The 19032-nt window shown below is 39.9% G+C and overlaps 1 protein-coding gene across 4 annotated transcripts in view; it reads left to right on the forward strand.

The window, feature by feature from the left end:
- The first annotated feature begins 11 nt into the window (after positions 1-11).
- LOC135167514 (serine/threonine-protein phosphatase 4 regulatory subunit 1-like) overlaps positions 12-19032 on the forward strand; it is a 51723-nt gene continuing 32702 nt past the window's right edge. Inside the window, exons 1-2 of one of the 4 annotated variants that reach the window (XM_064130784.1) lie at positions 12-157; positions 10600-10759. In XM_064130784.1, the coding sequence (XP_063986854.1) occupies positions 10602-10759 (158 nt within the window). In that variant the 5' untranslated portion in view covers positions 12-157; positions 10600-10601. Of the gene's footprint in view, positions 158-7542; positions 8440-10599; positions 10760-16971; positions 17110-19032 lie in introns of those variants that run through there. The other 3 variants (XM_064130782.1, XM_064130783.1, XM_064130785.1) reach the window with 3 other exon arrangements.

A 19032-nucleotide genomic window follows, 5' to 3' on the forward strand; every position in this document is an offset into this window, starting at 1 on the left:
ACAGTTTGTTACAAGATGGCGGGTGAGTGAAGTGTTCCGTGGACGGGACGAGGGCTTGCGTAAAACACGAGGGATTTTTTTCATTTTAACCTGTGGTGTTTGTGGGTTTCAGATATATCTTATCTACAGAATGCCGACATCGAGGATACGATTAACCGTGAGTTGTTGAATATAATATCATTTGTGGTGGGGAAAAAAAAAATGTATTGGCCAATGAAAATTTTGTTTCACTGGCTTTACAGTTGGGAATGTGTATCCATAGCTCTGGTTGTCACATTTATCGTTAATAATCTGGTATCATTGTACTACATATCCCCGGAATGAAAGCTATCGTTGTCGTACAAGTGTGTTTTCCTTCGCGTGCTAGCGTGGACCCTGTCGCGCTCTATAACCGCGACCTACCATTCGTTTTTTTCATTATAGGTTATGTCCCATCAACCAACTTCCGCCCAAAACGCAAGCCATCCTCCCCCTCTACTTTTTTTTCTTCCACTTTTTATGGTCTACCAAACGTCTTCGACATATATCAGCGTGGAGATTGTTTTGAAGGATGTGGAGAGAGTTTTTGTGCTGATCTTTCCGCATATTGCACGGTTTTTTTTTCGAGTTTTTTTTTACTCTTCTCATTTTGGAGAAGGTAATTTTTTACCAGTGGGCGCCACCCTCGTGTTTACGTCCTTTAGAGTGAAAAGAGATAAAAAGAAAGGGATAAAATGTAAACTAAAAGGCATTGACCAGTACAAAAATTCCTGACCTTCAGTGTTTGCATTTTGTTAATTGGACATCACGAGTTTTTCGCTTCTACATTGAATTTAGCCTAGAGTATGAAGCTTTCGAAAAGCACAGACGATGATTGGAGTATTGAATCCTAACTTTAAAAAATTGTTACGATCATTCTTGCACTGAGCTTTCAGGTATTTCGATTTCATAGTGAAAGTGAGTTTGTCAATCAATGTCGAATGGAATTCTCCACTCATTAGCTCCAACGATGATAGTTTTTTCCTCCAATCTGTAAATTTAACGGTCAATAGCGCATTCTCAAGCGATCCAGTTAGTAGCGTCATCTTTCTATCCGCCTGAGTACCCGAAAAAAAACTCGTTGGAGTGTGACAGAGAGAGATGCGAGGAAAAAGGAATACTTGCTATGCCGTATATCTATCTGGGCTACTGATCTCCAGACTTCTCTATTCTACTGCACAATAGTTCATGCCCTATTCTACGGTGCCATCTGCCGGTTGACGCTCTACAATAATGTGCGTATCATCAAACGAAGTACGAGACGTACGAGTTGTATTAAAGCACAACTTCATTGATTCAATCAATCGTTAGAAAATCCACTGGTGCGTGGCATAAATATTACCCCACGTAAATTTCTATCTCATCACTGGTATGACATTTCACCATCTAATCCAACTTTAATTTTTCAGACGAAATATCGCCTCCCAAATTTCCATTGCGAACGCAAAAAAAATTATCTTGCGTGTCAGCTCGAGACTGAATGAATTTTTTTCGTGAGTAATGGAACATTCATGTTACGTTACCAACACGCTCCCTCATGACGTGGAATCACGTGACATATACGTAGACGTCTCAACTTCCTGATTTGTACATCCTTCCGGGTATTTATCGTCACCGTTTCTTTGACTGGAGCGTCTGATTCACGAGGCGATACTCAATAAAAAAATCGTGTGATGGGTATTCTCAGAATTGATCCTCTAGCCTGTTCCCTGGAATTTACATTTTTTTTTTTCCCATTAGCATTTTCATAAGCCGAGGGAGATAAGGCCCGCTATTTGATCAGAAAATTCAGCCGTCCACCAGGCGATTCCTAAACGATAATCGATTGAGTCGTCATGCCCGGTCAAGGTTGTTACATCCCCAACATTTCACAGTCTGCTTAAAATTTTGATGGGAATTATTCCCAATGATTTGTCTTGCTTCGCCTTTGATTCATTTTTTTCATTCAATTTTTGTTTACTGTTGTTCTTCCTTCTCTTTTGGGAAAGGTCAACCCTGTATCAAACTGGTATGGCTCACAGGCGCATTACTCGTTTTTTAAAAATTCATTCTCTTTACAATTTTATACTTGCACAACAGAAACTCGAATCTTTTTGCATTGTGGTAACGGTCTTTTTTTTCCATATATTTATTTCCTCGTTTTTATTTCGCCCCGGAGAGAGTTCCTTGCCCTTTCAGAATTTCTTTTCAGTTGGTCGGTCTGTTTTTGATAGAAGGCCCACCATCCGTCTAGACTGTACGACGACGTGGGGCTGCTCGATGCTTTTATAATCGCAACGAAATGCACCCCTCAGCCAAAGTACCGGTTCCTTCTTTTATTTATTTCGTTCATTTTTTTAATCTTCATTCTATTTTCGTTTATTTACTTCACCCCATTTTCCCCCCTTTTTTCATAGTTGTTTCAGAACTTGTTGAAAACATTATATATACATTCCTCGGAAGACATCGCCCTAGACAATCGACGAGACGTCGTAAAAAAAAAAATAACGAAAAGAATTAGTTCCACAGTATGAATTGTTGCGGCTCACCCCAATGCCCGATACGTGGCGCCGCCTGGTGGTACGCAAATAGGAGGCTCCTCGATTATTACAGACATTCCTTGGATGCCATGGGCCCTCCCGTTTGCCTCCTTGGTCCATGCCACTGCTATTGCCAACGCTACCCGACTACGTTGCACCGTACATCTCCCCAAATCCTCTCTGCCCCCCCCCCCCCCCACCTATCCCCCCCGCCACCTTCCCATCCCCTTCAGCCTCCTCACTTCCACATCACCTTGTTGCTTTCTGAGCTTCTTCAGCTTCTCTCCTCCCTTCGTCTCCTTCATTTTTATTTATTCCTTGGTATATCTCACTCGCTCTTACGCCCCATGCCGTTTTACCACTGTGTTTGTGTGACCGCGCACAGGCACTCGTTAGAGTTTACAGACCCGAGAGCAGATTCTTCCAAGATGCCAACCGCCGCGGCATCCGCCGTTGAATTATAAAGTTGTAATAATGAGTGATGCATATTACCTCGTTTCTTCATTTTGGGGCGAAGGGAGGGGGAGGGGGAGAGCTGGAGGTTGAGGAGTGCTACGATTGTAGTAACTCCTTTTCTTCAATGAAAATGGAGGCGAACGACTCGCTCAGGGAAGTTTTCAGCTCTTGATGGGATCGATCGATCTTGGCGACGAATTCCTGGTCTTCAAGGAATGGTGGCTCCGCACCACTCGGGGGCTTCCTATATTACCGAACTGGTGAAAATTTTTTGAAGGTTGGGTCATAGGGTTATATCAGTTGTGGATGGGGAGGTGGAATACAGGGAATGAAATTTTGGATGAAAATTAAATTTTTAGAGGGCGAAACGGGGGAGGAAATGATAAGCAACCAGTTTTTGAGTGAAAGTTTTGTTGGAAGGATTAGGCTTGCGTTATAATAGTAACTTTTGTAGCTCGTTTCACCCCGTGGAGGTCTAATTTTTTTCCTAAAATTTATTTTCGTGTAGAATTTTAAATTAGGGTGTTCAGAAATTTTAGTTCAGGATTAATAATCAGTGGTTTTTTTAATTTCAGCACGAGAGAAAAATTATTGAAAAATTACGTGCCTGTTGCGTAAACTTTTTTCCCTGAACGTTTCATACGTTTTCGGGAACGTTTTGGACTCTTTCCTGAACGTTCGCTGAAAAAGGGCACAACTGTTCCGTCATTTTTACCGAATATTATTTTGATCCGTAGATTGCGGAACGGGTACGTAATTTTTAAAGAATTTTTCTCTTCGTGAAAGATATTCTAAAAATTGCCACTTCAACTTTCGATGAATTCAACATTTAGAAACGTTTTTTAGGACGACTGGGCCTAAAAATGGGGCATTACTAAAATGAAGTACAGGCGCAAGTGTTCGACTTTTTTCGAAGACTGGACAGTTAGTTCTATTAAACAAATTCCATATAACGCCGTATTTGTCAAATCCATGTACAATCATTTTAATGTGAAATTTCAAGAGAAATTTTTCAACGCTGTACACGTGGGTGAGGTGGCATATGGGGGAGTCCCCCGAGACGAATAGAAATCACATTACTCAAAGGATACGTTCAATAGCGATCAATTTGTCTCCGTATTGATTTTTCCTAAATCACTAATTAAGAGTTCTTCAATGACCCTCATTGGACTGTTATTTAGACGATTTTCTTCCCTGTACGGATATACTACTACCGAGTTTTTCCGCACTTACCGATAACTTTTACTCTGAAATGCTTAAAATGGCAATTTTCCATCAGAAAAGGTATGACGTCTCGGTGAAGTGCGAGGACACAGGATGTGGGAAAATTGAGTGTTATTCTCCCTATTGACTTTATCTTCATTCTTATGAACTCGACTACCATTTTTATCAGTCCCTGAGCAATAGAAAGGGACAGAGAATGAAAATTTTTGAATGACCCCAACTTTTTATGCTGAAGGGCCACTGGATAGCTTTGATTCAAGCGCCACCTCCGCAGGGAAGTGGCGCTTCATAAATTCGATCTCAAAAGCTCACACTTCAAATTACCACCCGTCCCCCCTTTTTTTTATCACCCCGAGGGGACGAGAAATCTGCAACATTCTGAAATCATTCAGTGAAATTCATGAATGCATTCACGAAGTGAGACAAGTACGTGAGTAAATAAAAATGTAAAAGAAGAATAAATAAAGGAGTACAAGACTGATATCTCCGGGCGACGACTCTAGATAAGGGACCAACAGAAATGTCGTAATTTCCTCAGGAATCTCACTTTCTTCTTATTTTTCATCCTCTCTTATTTGTTTTTTTATCTCTTGTCTCTTTTTTTTTTTGTTTCTTCTTGGCTTTCTCAGTCGCAGCCGATTAGAGTTGTTGGCGGACGCGCCTGAAAGCGTGGGAAACCGGATTCCCTATGAATCTCAATCCCCGAAAAATAAAAGAAATAACATTTGTTTGTTTATTTAGGTACAGTTAATTGACTCGTATCAAATTTACAACACAGGAGTAACACTTTTTGGTGGTAAAAATACACTATATTATTTCACATCTCTCAATTTAGATGAAATTAGTCCCAGGGCCCCAGCGAACCCCCACCGACAATAATAAAACTCCGTGGCTTTGCCCTTACATTCCTGGCCAGTTATGTTGCACGCTATTTTAAGACAACAAATGTACTCAATGAACATCAGAAAATTATTCTCATTATACATCTCGGTCATCATCAACAGTAATTCTCAGTTACACGAGACTCATACAACAGTGTCTCTCTCACTCCATTCGTTAAAATTTCTCCGTGTGAATTAATGTCAATCCTGTGTATCAACTAACGAATGGAATTATTACATTTTTTTTTTCATTCACAGAAATAAATATTACGATAGCGTACACGAGAGAGTGTGGAGTTGAGTTTATTCCGAGTACGTTCGTTCTTTCCGCTCCAATTTTATTTAAAAAATCGTACTACCGTAGTGAAACCATTAATGAGTAGATGAAAAGATCTTGTGAATAAAAAATATATATATATATTCCCTTGGTAAGAGTTGCAGAGGTTAAAAAAAAACATTTTGTCGGAAAAAAAAAAGTTGTATTTTTGTCCCATATCGATCCAGCTCTACTTCCGCATTCTGGCTCAATAGACAGCCCATGCGTTTCAGTATCAGTTTGTTTCTTCCTCTCCCCCTCTATCTACATGTATATACATCTACATGTTTGGCTTTTTTTTCCCCGTTGGTAATGCCGGAAATTGCGTGTCAGGAATTTCTTTATATAAATTTTTTCGTAGACTCTGCTGTTGTATAGTCAAAATGCACGCGAGATTCCGCCCAAAGTTCCCGGGGTTCAGGTGACTGAGTACGCACCATTCAATTCATTCGTATCAATCTCCCCTCCCGAATGATTTTTTTATACAATTTTTTTTTTTTATCGACCTTACCTCCCCTTACTCCGACCAGCGTGATCACGCTAAGTTTAATCTTAGCGTAAAGTCAACGCGGTACGCCTGCATACGTTGTAATCAATGAATGGCCACGTAGTGGTGCACCGACCGGATTCCACACGAGTGACTACGTTTCTATTCTTCCCTTCGGAAAATTAATAACGAAGATTACATTAATCGGTGAGGAACATTCTCCTTTTACTCAGATCCTTTCTAATGTCCCTAGCGATTGTTGGAATACGTTATCGCGGAGGATTTAACGATTCATTACATGATTAAAATCCATTCTGGCACATAATTTACACTCGCAAAATTCAAAGTTGTGTAATGACGGAAAAATAAATAAGAAAAATCCCGACCACTTCTGATACCAACGTTAAATGACGGTTCCCTATTTTATAATGTTTATTATTTAATTTCGGACGGTGAAATAAAATTATACCCATTAATAAAATACACATTCGTACGTCTAAACTCGAAAACAAACGTGACCATCGATCGAAAGACAATTACATCAATATCATCGAGAGGAAAAGAGAGAACAAATATCCAACAACATTAACGTGTCCTTTACCAATAAAATCATTACAAAATTTCCGGCAAAGGTCGTGTCAAATGGGACTCGAATAGGTCACTTTAACTACAAAAATAGAACTGCATTTCACTGGACAAAAAAAATTCCTTAATTATCCTCACGTTCTCAAGCTCATGTAGGTGAATACAATATCAAATATGCCGTACAATGACGCAAGATGAATCAATGAATGACTCCCCAGTGATTTTTTTTCCTTCTTCGTAACAACCAGCATAAACGCATTCTTTTTCCATTTCGTTTACGCCTACATCCTCTCACTCACTGTTCTCTTCCCCCCCCCCTCCCCCCTCCCTTTACCTTCTCTTATTGTACTCATGTACTCATTGTCAGTTATTACACATTACGCGCGCAATGCACGGAACCAATTCGAATATTGGCGTGGTCTGGCATAGTCGACGCACGTTTATCGATCGCCGGGGCGTCACCACACTCCGAGTATTAATACACAACCAACTCCTGGTGAGCCACACAGTGGCGCCCCCCCTCCCCCCTTTCTCTTGTCGTCACAACGTAGGACTTTGACATTCGTGTGTCTGTTCTTCATTTTTTTTTTCTCTCTCTCGTATCGCCTCTTCGTAGTCACTGTCGAGGGTTTTCAGTGTCTCGTTGATGGATTTTTACGCGTAAAACCAAATAATACTGTAGTAATTGATACATACATCGATAGGTCTTTACTCATTTTACCGGCACTAAACCTTATGCAGAGTGAAGCACTACGAGGCTACAGAAATAATACTAGGAAAATGGCAAAGGGGGGCGCCAGCCGACTAACACCCAAGTGATGCCAACCAATCGCCACTATTGGCTTGAGCGCTGGTCTACCCGGCGTGTTTCATCAAAACTAACGTACGAGAGAGCTTTCGTTTACGCTCTCGTCTACTCGACTGTCTTTATATTTTCAATCGTTGAGGTTGTCGATAGCCTGTGGCAAAGAATGTTTATATGTTGTTGAGGGGATGAGGGAAAGAGGGGGAGAGGGTAGCATTGGGGGATCAATATTGTTTGGTGGATGAACGACGTTGTTTATGAATAAACAGAGTGCAATGTACCATGGCTGAAGGACGAACTGATTCAAGGAAGTTTCACGATTGTTCGCATTATTTTTTGGAATGATGATATTCCGGTGGGTGGACTTGAAGAAGTTGGTGAGTGTCAGTGAACAGTTTTGTGATGATTTATTATTTTTTTTTTCTGTGGAAAAATTGTGGTTCTCGAGGGTGATAACATGTCAGTGTTTGGCGGATAATTGTTTAAGGATGGTGGATGTTGTTGGTCAAAATCATGGGATTTGGATGGGAGAATGATGACGAAATCAAGCATGGCCGTCGTACGAGTTGGGACACGATGGAGATGGCTTTTCTGCGTCATTCCAGGAGGAGAATGTGGAATTATTCATTGGAGTGGGGTTGATTGAATTTTGGATGTTTGTGGAAGATTTATCTGGATTTGAGGAGCTCCAGAGGGTTGGGCATTCCAACAACTGGTGATACGATGCCTCTGTCATTGGAGAAACAGTCCAATTTTTGTTGATGGTTTTGATAATGATGCTGATTGAAAGATAGGAGTGAAATTCGTAGAAATCGTCCCTCAACTCAGGTCAATAAAGAGGCTCGTTTGAAGGACGACAAAGGTCTCTACTTCGTCGACCACGCATGGCCGATTCGGGGAAGGACCTCGGTAATGTTACGGTGCAAAGACCTCCTGTACGATACTTCAATAATATTGCGAGTGAAATGTGCGAGAATAGTATGGAATATTTATGGTAGAACGGCATAAAATTCAGTGATCGTTGATTAATGAAAAGTATTAAAATGTGATATTTCACAAGTCAGAGTCAATTTAGTTATATCTGACTTGTGCTTCGACCAATCATGTGGATACCTGAAGAAATTTGCTGTCTTACCAGCATCAAAAAGGTGGGCTGTTTGTTTTTAACATAAATAACGTTAAAAATATTAGTCCAAAAATATTCAGTCTCCAATGCTATAAAATTATTCATTACCGTGACATCTGTATGTCAGAATGAAAATTTGGTTGTCTTGAGGAGACGCATTTGCGTGTCTTACCCCGAAAGGAATGAAGGTGAGGTTAGATGGACGGGTTACACCCCTTATGTACTTCCTTTCCCCTGAATCGTCTACGCGTAGAGAGCCGAGGGTCCATAATGGTTTGTTATTGATCTAACTCTGCGCCTTCCTTACACTTTTCTTCCTTTGTCGTCCTCCACTCGTTTCTCTTCGTCGACTACATCCTCAATCGTTCGCTATTTTGTGAAAGTGTAGAGCAAAAGCCCAACAAGTCCAAAATCAAGAAAATAATTTATTCTCGTGTTAAAGAACACGACGAAATATTCCCTAAAATCGTAACATGTTTTCAAGTTATGTCTTAACTTTTACTCGCATGTTCCTGATGAGAAGTCATTATGTCAGCTGTGAAAATTACCTTTGGTCACAGCGGCATATTATCCAAGAGTTCAATCTTCCATCCCTATCCACCCTTAACAATACATTTCAAAAAAATTTCAGGCCAATATGAACCTGCAGACCAAGCTGAAGAGAATGGTTGCGATAATGTAAGCTAGAAAGCTTTTTAGGAAATTTAACGTACAATAATTTCTATCACAACGTTCCTGCGTGTTCATGACGTACTATTTTACGATCGAAATGACGAAAATATAAAAAATTGATCGCCACCCCTGAGAGATGAATTCATTAATTTTCCTAATGATGATGAAAACATTGGGCTTTTTCTGAATCTCGTGACACAACGACCTTGGGACTGTCACGTGCCCCACTACCTCATTCCATTTTCCATGAATCGATTCTCGACGACCCATTGAAATTTAATACCCGAATAACCGTTACATATTTCCCCGATAGTTATTATTCTAATAATCCACAATATCTGTGATACATTTGCCATTTACCAAACGTATTTTCACATGTGAAAGTATTTAGTTCATACGCATTCATCAAGTTTTAATCAATCAGTCAATCTGTTTGACGTCAAATGAAATTGTAAACGTCATCTAACCCATTTGTATTCGACACTCGATGATTATTCACAAATGTAGTCGGTTAAATGAATGTCCTCAAGCGGTAATCATTAAATCAAATTGATGCTCGGTGGAGATGAAAATGGAGGAAGGGAGAGAGAACTTCCAGGGACAGATAATATTCAAGATTGAGGAAGAAGGAATGGGGTTACATAGGTACACTACTACATACAGACACACACATGTGACAAAACATGACCCTGAATCGAGTATTACGGGGGTTGAGAATTGCAGGTGATAAAAAAGGGTGTTGGATTGAGAAAATAGAGAGTGACTAGAAGAAGATGGAGAGAAATTTGGTAAAGTGTTGTCCCATTGCTCACGTACACATTCAGTGCGTGTGTAGAGAAATTCTAAGGGTAGAAGGGAGGTTGTGGAATTGGAAGGGGGATGAGATGAAGGAAGACAGAAAACGAGACTACAGTTGCCACGGGATCAATACTCCCGCGTCTTGCGATCATTCATCTTGCCACGCCCCTCTGCTCTTTCCACTTTCGCTGGATGGCCCGTCGTTTCTACTATACCCAATTCTACCCTTGTGGCCTCCCTGCTTTTACTTTACTACCGTCCTACTCATATTTCTCATCCCCCTGTCCCCGTCCCTGTCCCTGTTCTTCACCTATAGTTTCGTCTGTATATTAGATATCCAAAATTACTGGTAAATGAATGAGTAAGTGATTAAATAAATGAAGAACGTCAACGGAAAATAGAAGTAATTACCCAGGGGGGAGAGGGTGTCACGAGAATTTTCCCAGGTTGAAAATTATGCAATTGTCAGATCCGTCATTTCCTAGAATATCTACTTCCCCTTTGAAATTTCTTCAACAATCTGAATCGAAAGCTTTGTGCCCTAAAATGAGAGCTTGCGGTTCACCCAATCCCGTTGTCGATAAAAATCGGTAGAGTATCAGAGAACAGATATAGATATGGTGTATAAACCAACTTCTGTCCTGCATGAATCTCGTACAAAAAAAAATTCAACATTTTCTTTATGTATTTCCCCCTTTTTTTTGGCATTTAGAAATGGTGAATCCAGAGCTTGGAGACTCCAAATACGGTGAATATCGGAGGGACAATGAAAGCGATAGTGGAGGTCGCAGAGACGACGGGGGTGGAGAAGATGCTGTTCATTCCATGGCCAAGCTCCAGCGATATGCCTCATGCGATGCGGCCTACAATAGGTGAGTCGATATTTCCTTGAATACTATTCAACTGAAGTCCCTGAAATACATAAGAAATCGTAAATCATAAGTAAAGTTTAGTTTAGTCAAAGTAGTTTTAGTCTAACTGACAAAACTCATACATGTCTGGTGGAGACAGGAAATGTAGGCAGTCGAGTGCACTGTATTGAGGATGTAGATGATAGTGTAGAAGACTCAAGAAGCTTTAGCCAAATATACGCGGTGTGTCAGCGTCGCGGCATCCCTTCTCATTCTTCTTCTTTCCTCTTTGTCTTAGTCTGCTATACTTTCCTTGAGACTGATATTCGCGACGCCTTTGGGCGCCTGTAGTGGAGCGCATGGGGTCAACGTCATCCAGACTGGAGTAGGTACCCGCCACGGCCCCTACGGTCTCGAGGCCCAAATAAACGCCAATTCTAGAACGTATCAGACGCTGAATTTCCAAACCTATTTTTATATTTTTTTTTTTCAAGTTTGGGAGGCATTTTGTCTCGACACGCTGACCTCGTTTTACTTGGTAATTTTTTCCGTTGGATTACCCGAGAGACTTTTTCACGTCGCGTTTATAAATTAGAAAAAAAAAATGTCTGATGTGTAGTTACTGGGGATTCATTAAGAATGATGGATGTGGATTTTAAAATATTGAAGGGTTTTTCGAAGGACAAATCCTCTCAACCTGTCAATTTTTTTTTTTCCAATAACTTTCATAAAATTATTGAACTCATACTCACAGTTTCCATTGAATTTATTATTTTGGATGAAGAAATGCGATGAAATTTTCCAAAAAAGTCTGAGTTAAAATTCTACTTTTTCAAGTGAACATCAACTTGAAAAATGATGATCTCACTGAGTTGACGTAAAATCGAATTGAACGGCTCTCGGGATTGAGTAGAGCGGGTGGATTTTGATAATATTTTCGGAGACGAGTACCAACCACCTACACTTGTGTCATGGGACAGACAACATTAGTGTATTTTTGTACTTGTAGATGGACTTTACTCTGTAACTTCAGTATCTTGTGGCTGTTGTCCGCTTTCACAGTATCCGTTTTCGCACAGACTGATCCAGTAATAGTTCAGGGTGTCTGGGTGCCGTCTGGTTCCGTCTTCGACACAAAATTTTTACGCTCATACGTGTCTATTCGAATGGCACCTATGATTGAATTAGAATGATAATGTATTAGTGGGAGGTCAGACATTATTGTTGGCGATGATGGCGAAGAATTTTCAGTACCAAGAACCTCATGATTAGTGACACAGATGCCAATCATCTTCTTGTTATGGAATGACGCTGCAGTTATTGGGGGTCGGCGTCATAATACCAGCACGTGCTGAAGTGATCATTATATGTGGAACAACTAGGTATGAGATGTATTGATAAAATGTATATAGACGAAACGATGGGATATATTTATTGGCAGAGAGTCATTTTGTAAAACGGACAATGAGCTCGTGCCTCGTATACTATTTGAATTTATATGAGCATTCTCTTCTGCGGTACCACAGAAATTGGGGGAATAAATGTTTTAGGAGTTTTATACGCTCATTTATGAGGGGAGAATTGCGTCAGGAGTTGTCATCACTGTTATGATAAATTTTATGACACATTCCATTAGGTGAAAATTGTTAGTGTACGATTGCCGTAAATGTTATTTTCGTATTTTGATGAAAAAGTGGGTATTGAAGTGGAGATGATGATAAACCGAACGTATTCACCGTGCAAACATCGAGGCTTCGCTGCGATAATGAAGTATTTCGAGAAAAAAAATATCACATGAGCTTCTCATAAATGATGATAAAGTTTATGTAAAAATTGCCTTGGGTGGTCTACTCCATTTGTTCGGGGGCCTCACCTTTTCTCATCTCAACGATGAACTAACCTGGATTTAGAAGCGATTTACACTACCAAAGGATAAGCGTAAAAACAATTGTCTACGTCAGATAATTGCAGGTGACTACTTATACAATTGCGATGATCGAAAATGACATTGGAGTTTAGGGTTTTGTTTGACCGACATTTTGCTTGAATTTATGAAGATGATTTGAATTTATCCGGGCTACTGGGGTCTTAGATGCCATGAGATATTTATTTTTATGGTTCACTGATGTAGAAAGCTCTTATCGTCGCTAAGAGCCCTTGTCATAAAATTGAGGGTTAAGGATATCCGAGTACTTTGGTTATTTTTTTCTCCAGTAAAATCCTTTCCTACTTTTTCGTCGACCATCAGAGCTTTTATTGCGGCCCCAGTTGATCTCAAATACATGAGTAATCGAGGAAGTACCTCGCAATATGGTGTAGACTAATTTTCAATGATCATCAGTCAGTGAAGTTGAATGATTTATTCATTTACATGTCGAACATTAGGGAAAAAAGGCGGACGGAAATTGTAAGGGTGTCAGTAGCCGGCTGTCAATTTTCCTTCCCCCTCTTCCCCTTTCATTTTTTTTTTCGTTTCAATCAAATTTTTCATCTTTCTGATTGTGTCTCCGGTTTACAATCTCGTCCAGCCATCGAAATATTTGGGCTGATTTTCGGGCGGACGGGCGGGTTCCTCCGAGGGTTGTAATCCTACGTTGTATGCATTTATGACCCTCTTCGGTTAGTATACAGGAACGTACATGTTGGTTCTGATGGGCAGGTGTGTATGGGCTCACCATACCTCACAATGTAAGCAAGAAGAAGAGGGTATGCATTTGGCTGATGCCAATGAGGAAAGAGAATGAGAGAGGGGGGAGGGGGGGAGGGGTAAAAGAGAAGAGAGTGTAGCGCGTGCCACCGTCAAACATCCGGAGGCCAGGTGTAGACTTTATCCATTTTGCCGGTGGCGTACCTATGCTCTGTCTGTATTTATCTCTATACATGTGCCGGACCCCCCCCCCCTTCCAAATGAGCTTGGGGTTTTCGAGTGCCTCGTTTACTCTCACTCCATACGATTTCGATGCACACGGGTGGCACACCACCATTTTCAAAGGTTCCTGACACCCGGGTGCACAGAATGTTTAGCATTTAATTTTCTTTTTGTTTTCATTTTATTCGATCGATGAAATCCAATAACAGAAATGAAGGAAATAAATATTGAATCGGGACTATGGAAAAATCAGTGAGGTATGATGCATTATTGTGTCGGAGGGGTGAATTTGTAGTGGGAGGGATAATAGGAAATAGATGTGCGGGAGGAGGGAATTTCACGTGGATTAAACGAGAGAGGAGGCTGAGAATGAAATGGAGAATATGATCGGTTATAAATTTTCTGTTATTGCAGTGAATCCGTGGAAATTGACTCCAAACATTGTCTTGTTCTTTGTATTTTTTGAACACGTATTTACGGTAATTGTAATAGACGACATTTAAAATGTTTATTCACTTGAAATTCATTTGACTTTATAATAAATAAATAATCATTTTTTTCTGCTCGTGAGGTCCCAAAGGTCGATCCTCACTTGATTCTGATCATCAGAGATAAAATAGGTAACTGCATTTATAAAAATTTTCAAGGGTCAATACAAAACTACCTGAGGTGTAAATTATCATCGCTGAAAATCGATAAACCCCGAACATCGATTCCCCGAGTATTCAATAATTCATTAATTTCAATACAGAATCATGCAGACGTTCCAGCTAAAGTGCTCCCTGTCTCTGTCCTTGACAACTACCCCATTCCTCGACAGTTATTTAATTATTGAAAACGCCAAGGTTGCCCCCAATCTCTCTCCATTCCACCATTAGAACACCTCTCTGACCTTTCCCCTCCCCCTCTCCGTGTGTCATATCCAATGACCTCATTTCTACATTTTCAACATTTTATTATTTCTCAAGTTTATCATTCTTTCCACCCATCATTTGGATCACAGAGTCTGGGGAAAGAAAAAAAAAAAGACTTTAACGTGGAGTTATCGTGTTACGGGTTTGGGTCTCGTATTAAGCTACGGTAACCGAATATATCTCTGTCCAATAGCCGTCAAACGCTCGACAACGATCGAATTTGTCCGGTCAGCCGTATTCACGCCTGTGGCCCGCCAAAATATCCCCGGGGTTCTCAACTTTTTGCCTGAAGAAATTAACACAGAACAATAAACTTTGGGTCAGGACAATCGTTTAGCCCTTGAACGAAGGAAAAAATTGAAAATGAATAATTGATTACAGTCAGATGTTTAAACAATTAGTTTTCCAATTAAATGCCTTTCTAATTTTGTAGACAAACATTAGATCTTCCAGTTGGGACTTATTTTACCATAAGTTTCCAAATAATCTACAATGTTATTCATTTAATTTTTATATCCCTCACGAAAATGGCAACTGTTCTGTTGTTCTGTGCGAAAACGAAAAAAAATTAAATTAATTGAATGTCCTTAAGAAAATTTTTAATAAACCAGAAATGTCCGTTTCGTTCATTAGACACCTGAAACATGAGTTGTCGAAGTGAGCTGATCTGTCCCTCGAAAAAAAAACCCCCATCGTATCCTTTAGAACGGATGCCCCCTGATTACTGCCTTTGACGCCACACTCGATCCCCAGCCAGTATGAGTATTTGACCAGCTGTCGCATCCTTTGGCCCGAACTTTATCCTCAGTTTCCGGCGTTTCCCGGAAAATTTGGCGTGCCTCATGTTTATTTATTTATTTTTTTTCCATTTTTTTTTTATCCCATCGCTCACTCCTCTCCTCCCCTCACCCTGAGACTCTCGACTCCCTCTCCTGCTCTCCTCATTCACGTGTATCCTCTCACATTAATTCAAGCTAAACGACTCTTCCAGCCGACAACTTAATCCTTTACAATTAAATAAATCCCAACGCATAAACCCCGGGATTTATACGAAATTTATGTAGCTGAGTCATGATGAAAATACTTATTCATACTATCATCAGATATGAATTGTTGAAGCCCTGAATTATTCAGGGCGTGTAAGGAGATTGCTCGGTAAAAATCTAAATAATTCAAAGACACTGTGTTAGCCCAGTGTATCCATGCTTTATAATACCACTGTGTATCCGAAAAATTTGTTGCATCTCTTCTACGTTAACTGCAACCATAGGAGAAGGGTCTTGGAACGGAAAAGGGAAGGGCGAAAAGACAGCTGCAACGTGTGCACGAGATAGATACTGCTCTTGGGATCGTGGCACGAGCCCCATAGCATGTGTTTTCTTCTTCCTTATTTCCATTAGTTCTCTACCCCTCGATGTTGCATCTCGTTACTTTGAATATTTTTTTCATTTATATATTTTTTTCATTCTAACAAATTATCTTGCATCTGTATTTGACACGTTAAATTGTTCAGCAGCTGATTTTTATTCTATCTATTTTTTTCCCTAGATATACCGTCAGTTTGAAACGCAGCTCGTAATGAATGACTTAATTAATTAACTTAAAAAATTTCACAAATTTTTCAATGAAGAATCGCCGAAATATCTCGATTTCTCCCTTCGAAATCATTGCAAATGAATATCAACAAAAGGCATTCATTTTACGAATCAAATTAAAGCATGGTATTTTGGAAAGGGCCATAAGGTATACCTTTGGTAGGAAAAAGTTATCAGAATGAAAACGGCCAAGTGAGAATAAAGCAAGACGGAACGAAGTTCTTAAGCAGGGGGCAGCAGGTGATGCGCCAGGTGGAGTACGACGGCGCGTGCGCTGCTCCCCCCGCCTTCCGGTCACGTGTCCTCACCCCCAACACCATCCCTACACACAAAACGTGCCTTTCTTTCGCCTCGGCTACCAAACCTTCGTCTTTTTCTCTCCCTTTTTTTTTTTTTTTCATCCTTACTTATTTTACGGGGTCTCATTTTGGAGTTTCATGCCTTGAAGAGATCGTCCGTCAACCCCTGGAGGAGGCAACCGACAGATGCTTTCCCCCAGCGGTGTCTGAAGAAACCCCTCTCTGCCTAGTGTTAATTAAATGCAATGTAGGCGTCTGCATTTATTTTTGAAACTTTCAACGAGCAGTTCTTTCTTAACAAATAATTTATTGAATTGTAGGCGGTATTTTTTAAGATGGAGGGTGGTAGAGGGGAAGGGGAGGGTGGTGAATGAAATGTGAAAAACACTACCTACTGAAATATTTCATGCCTCTCAGGTCGGGTGAGAAAAATAAGAATTTGATGAAATTTATAGCCGTTACTTAAGTCTCCGGATACAGACGAAATTCCAGGTAGAAGAACAACAACAAACAAGTGTATAGTCGTCGATTAGACTATTTGTTTACAAATTAATCTGGTCGAAGGAGAAATTGAGTTGACGACAAACATCGGAATTTTGTATTTACATTCTTCTGAAGAGTTCAGTTTCCCAAAGTTAGGCTGTGCGATACCACTGAGAGGAATAATATTTTGCAAAATGAGTTTTAATATGAGGTGAGTGAAATGAAGTTTCAGATATCTAACATTAATACGAAAATAACTCTAATCATTTTGTCCCTAGTCGAATGACAGGCGTATCGGGTAAGGTGAAATTAAAAAATAATTAAAATTCACTCAGTTTGTGAATGGAATGCGCTATCACCAATAAAATGTCCGTGACCTAACGCGCCGAACCGAGCGATCGATTTACACCCGATGAAATTCCATCATCACGAGAGGGCGACGATCTACGAAAAATTCAATTAATTTTCAAATATTTGAGGATAGTAATGAGAACTTTCGGTGGCTCATTTTACTTTCCATAATACATAAGCCCTAAGTTGAGCGGAAATGCTAGAGGCCACGCACGATTACCACTACTCACACTTGGGTTCAATGTCGCGACAATACAATGGCGGTGTAACCGCTAAAAATAAACTTCACTCTTCGCGTTTACTCGACCTGTTCCTCTCTCGTTTCGTTACTACTTTCCTTTATTTTTTCCTTCACATCGAGTAGCCACAAACTCCATTGAAGAAGTCGTTGAAAAGTTGGGGTTTCAAAAAATTGTGATAAACCTTTGCAGACAAATTTTTCGAAAAAAATTCTCCTGTGTGGAACAGGGAGAGAGGTGCAATGGAAACAGAGAGAAAAATTCAGTGGATATTACCGTATTATTTACTGATCGTGTTGGATTTTGCACGTTCAGAGAAAATTATCCTATCGTAGCTGATAACCGTTACGAAGCAGTGGATAAATTTTATTAAACGGTACGGTAATTTCTTCGGAATTTTTCTCTCCCTGTGGTAACTAGGAAATTTTTTCCTGAATTTCAGGGAAATTTCTGCGATAAATCCTTGAAATTTTACCAGAAATCCCCAGATATGTTACTTTAACTGCATTAGATTTTTTTTCACACTCGAGAGATTTTTTATAAAAAATTCCTCTTTATAACAAAGTCAGTAGAAACGAATAGTTTTAACAATAGATGTGGTATGACTCGTCCGGTTTACTCGTGCCCCAATTGTTCTCAGAATTCCAATGATCCACCGGGAATTTTCTCGATCGATGATTCACATTCCTCTTTTTTTCGAATCATAATCATCACAGCCTTGAGTAATATAGGAAGTGTCGGTGAGTCGTTAGGGCCCTTACACATGTATCATCAGAATCGATGATTTCACACGAGTGAATCAGGTACAACAAACTTGACGATTGTCTATGTGTACAAAATCACGACTAATGCACGCACAGCAAACACGATGGAATTCAGATCGCAGCTATTTAAATCGTAGGCGCCTCGAACCGAGTCACCCTGGTGATTACTGAAGAAGTAAATAACTATTAGGCCGTGCGAGAATTGAAGTCTGGTGAAGAAAATTCAGTCAAGTGGTAAAACGAGATAAGTTGATTTATCTCTGAGACAAGTTTTTCAGCAATATCACCGAATCTAACCGAGATAGCGGAATTTTTGTCATGACATTTATTGTAGTGCTCAATCTTTTCCACAAAAAAGATAATGATAAAAATTTTCCTATCTCCCCTAGATTTCCAGATATTCATCAAAAACTGGTCAATGGTCAAAACCGACTTATCTCGTTTTTTAAGTGACAAAATATCAGTTGAACGCAGCCTCTGAACATTCCCGTGGTAAAAACAAAACTCAATAGAAGAATGAGCACAAAAAACTCCATTGACGTGAGGCACTCTCAAATTTCCTTGTTATATGCACACTGACGGAATTCGCAGTGGAGAAAGAGGAGAAAAAAATAAATAAAAAAGAAACAGACGCGACGTTTTACAACACGTGAGAGCATTCATTTTAACGTGTCTACGTCATTCACGGGGTCATGTGATTGTTTCTACGTCCCAGAAGTGCTCTGCATCAATGACTGATTGCTCGGAATTATCTTCATGATAATGAGCAATTTTTATTTC

This window comes from Diachasmimorpha longicaudata, chromosome 11 (assembly GCF_034640455.1).
Source record: "Diachasmimorpha longicaudata isolate KC_UGA_2023 chromosome 11, iyDiaLong2, whole genome shotgun sequence".
In the NCBI taxonomy this organism is placed as follows: domain Eukaryota; kingdom Metazoa; phylum Arthropoda; class Insecta; order Hymenoptera; family Braconidae; genus Diachasmimorpha; species Diachasmimorpha longicaudata.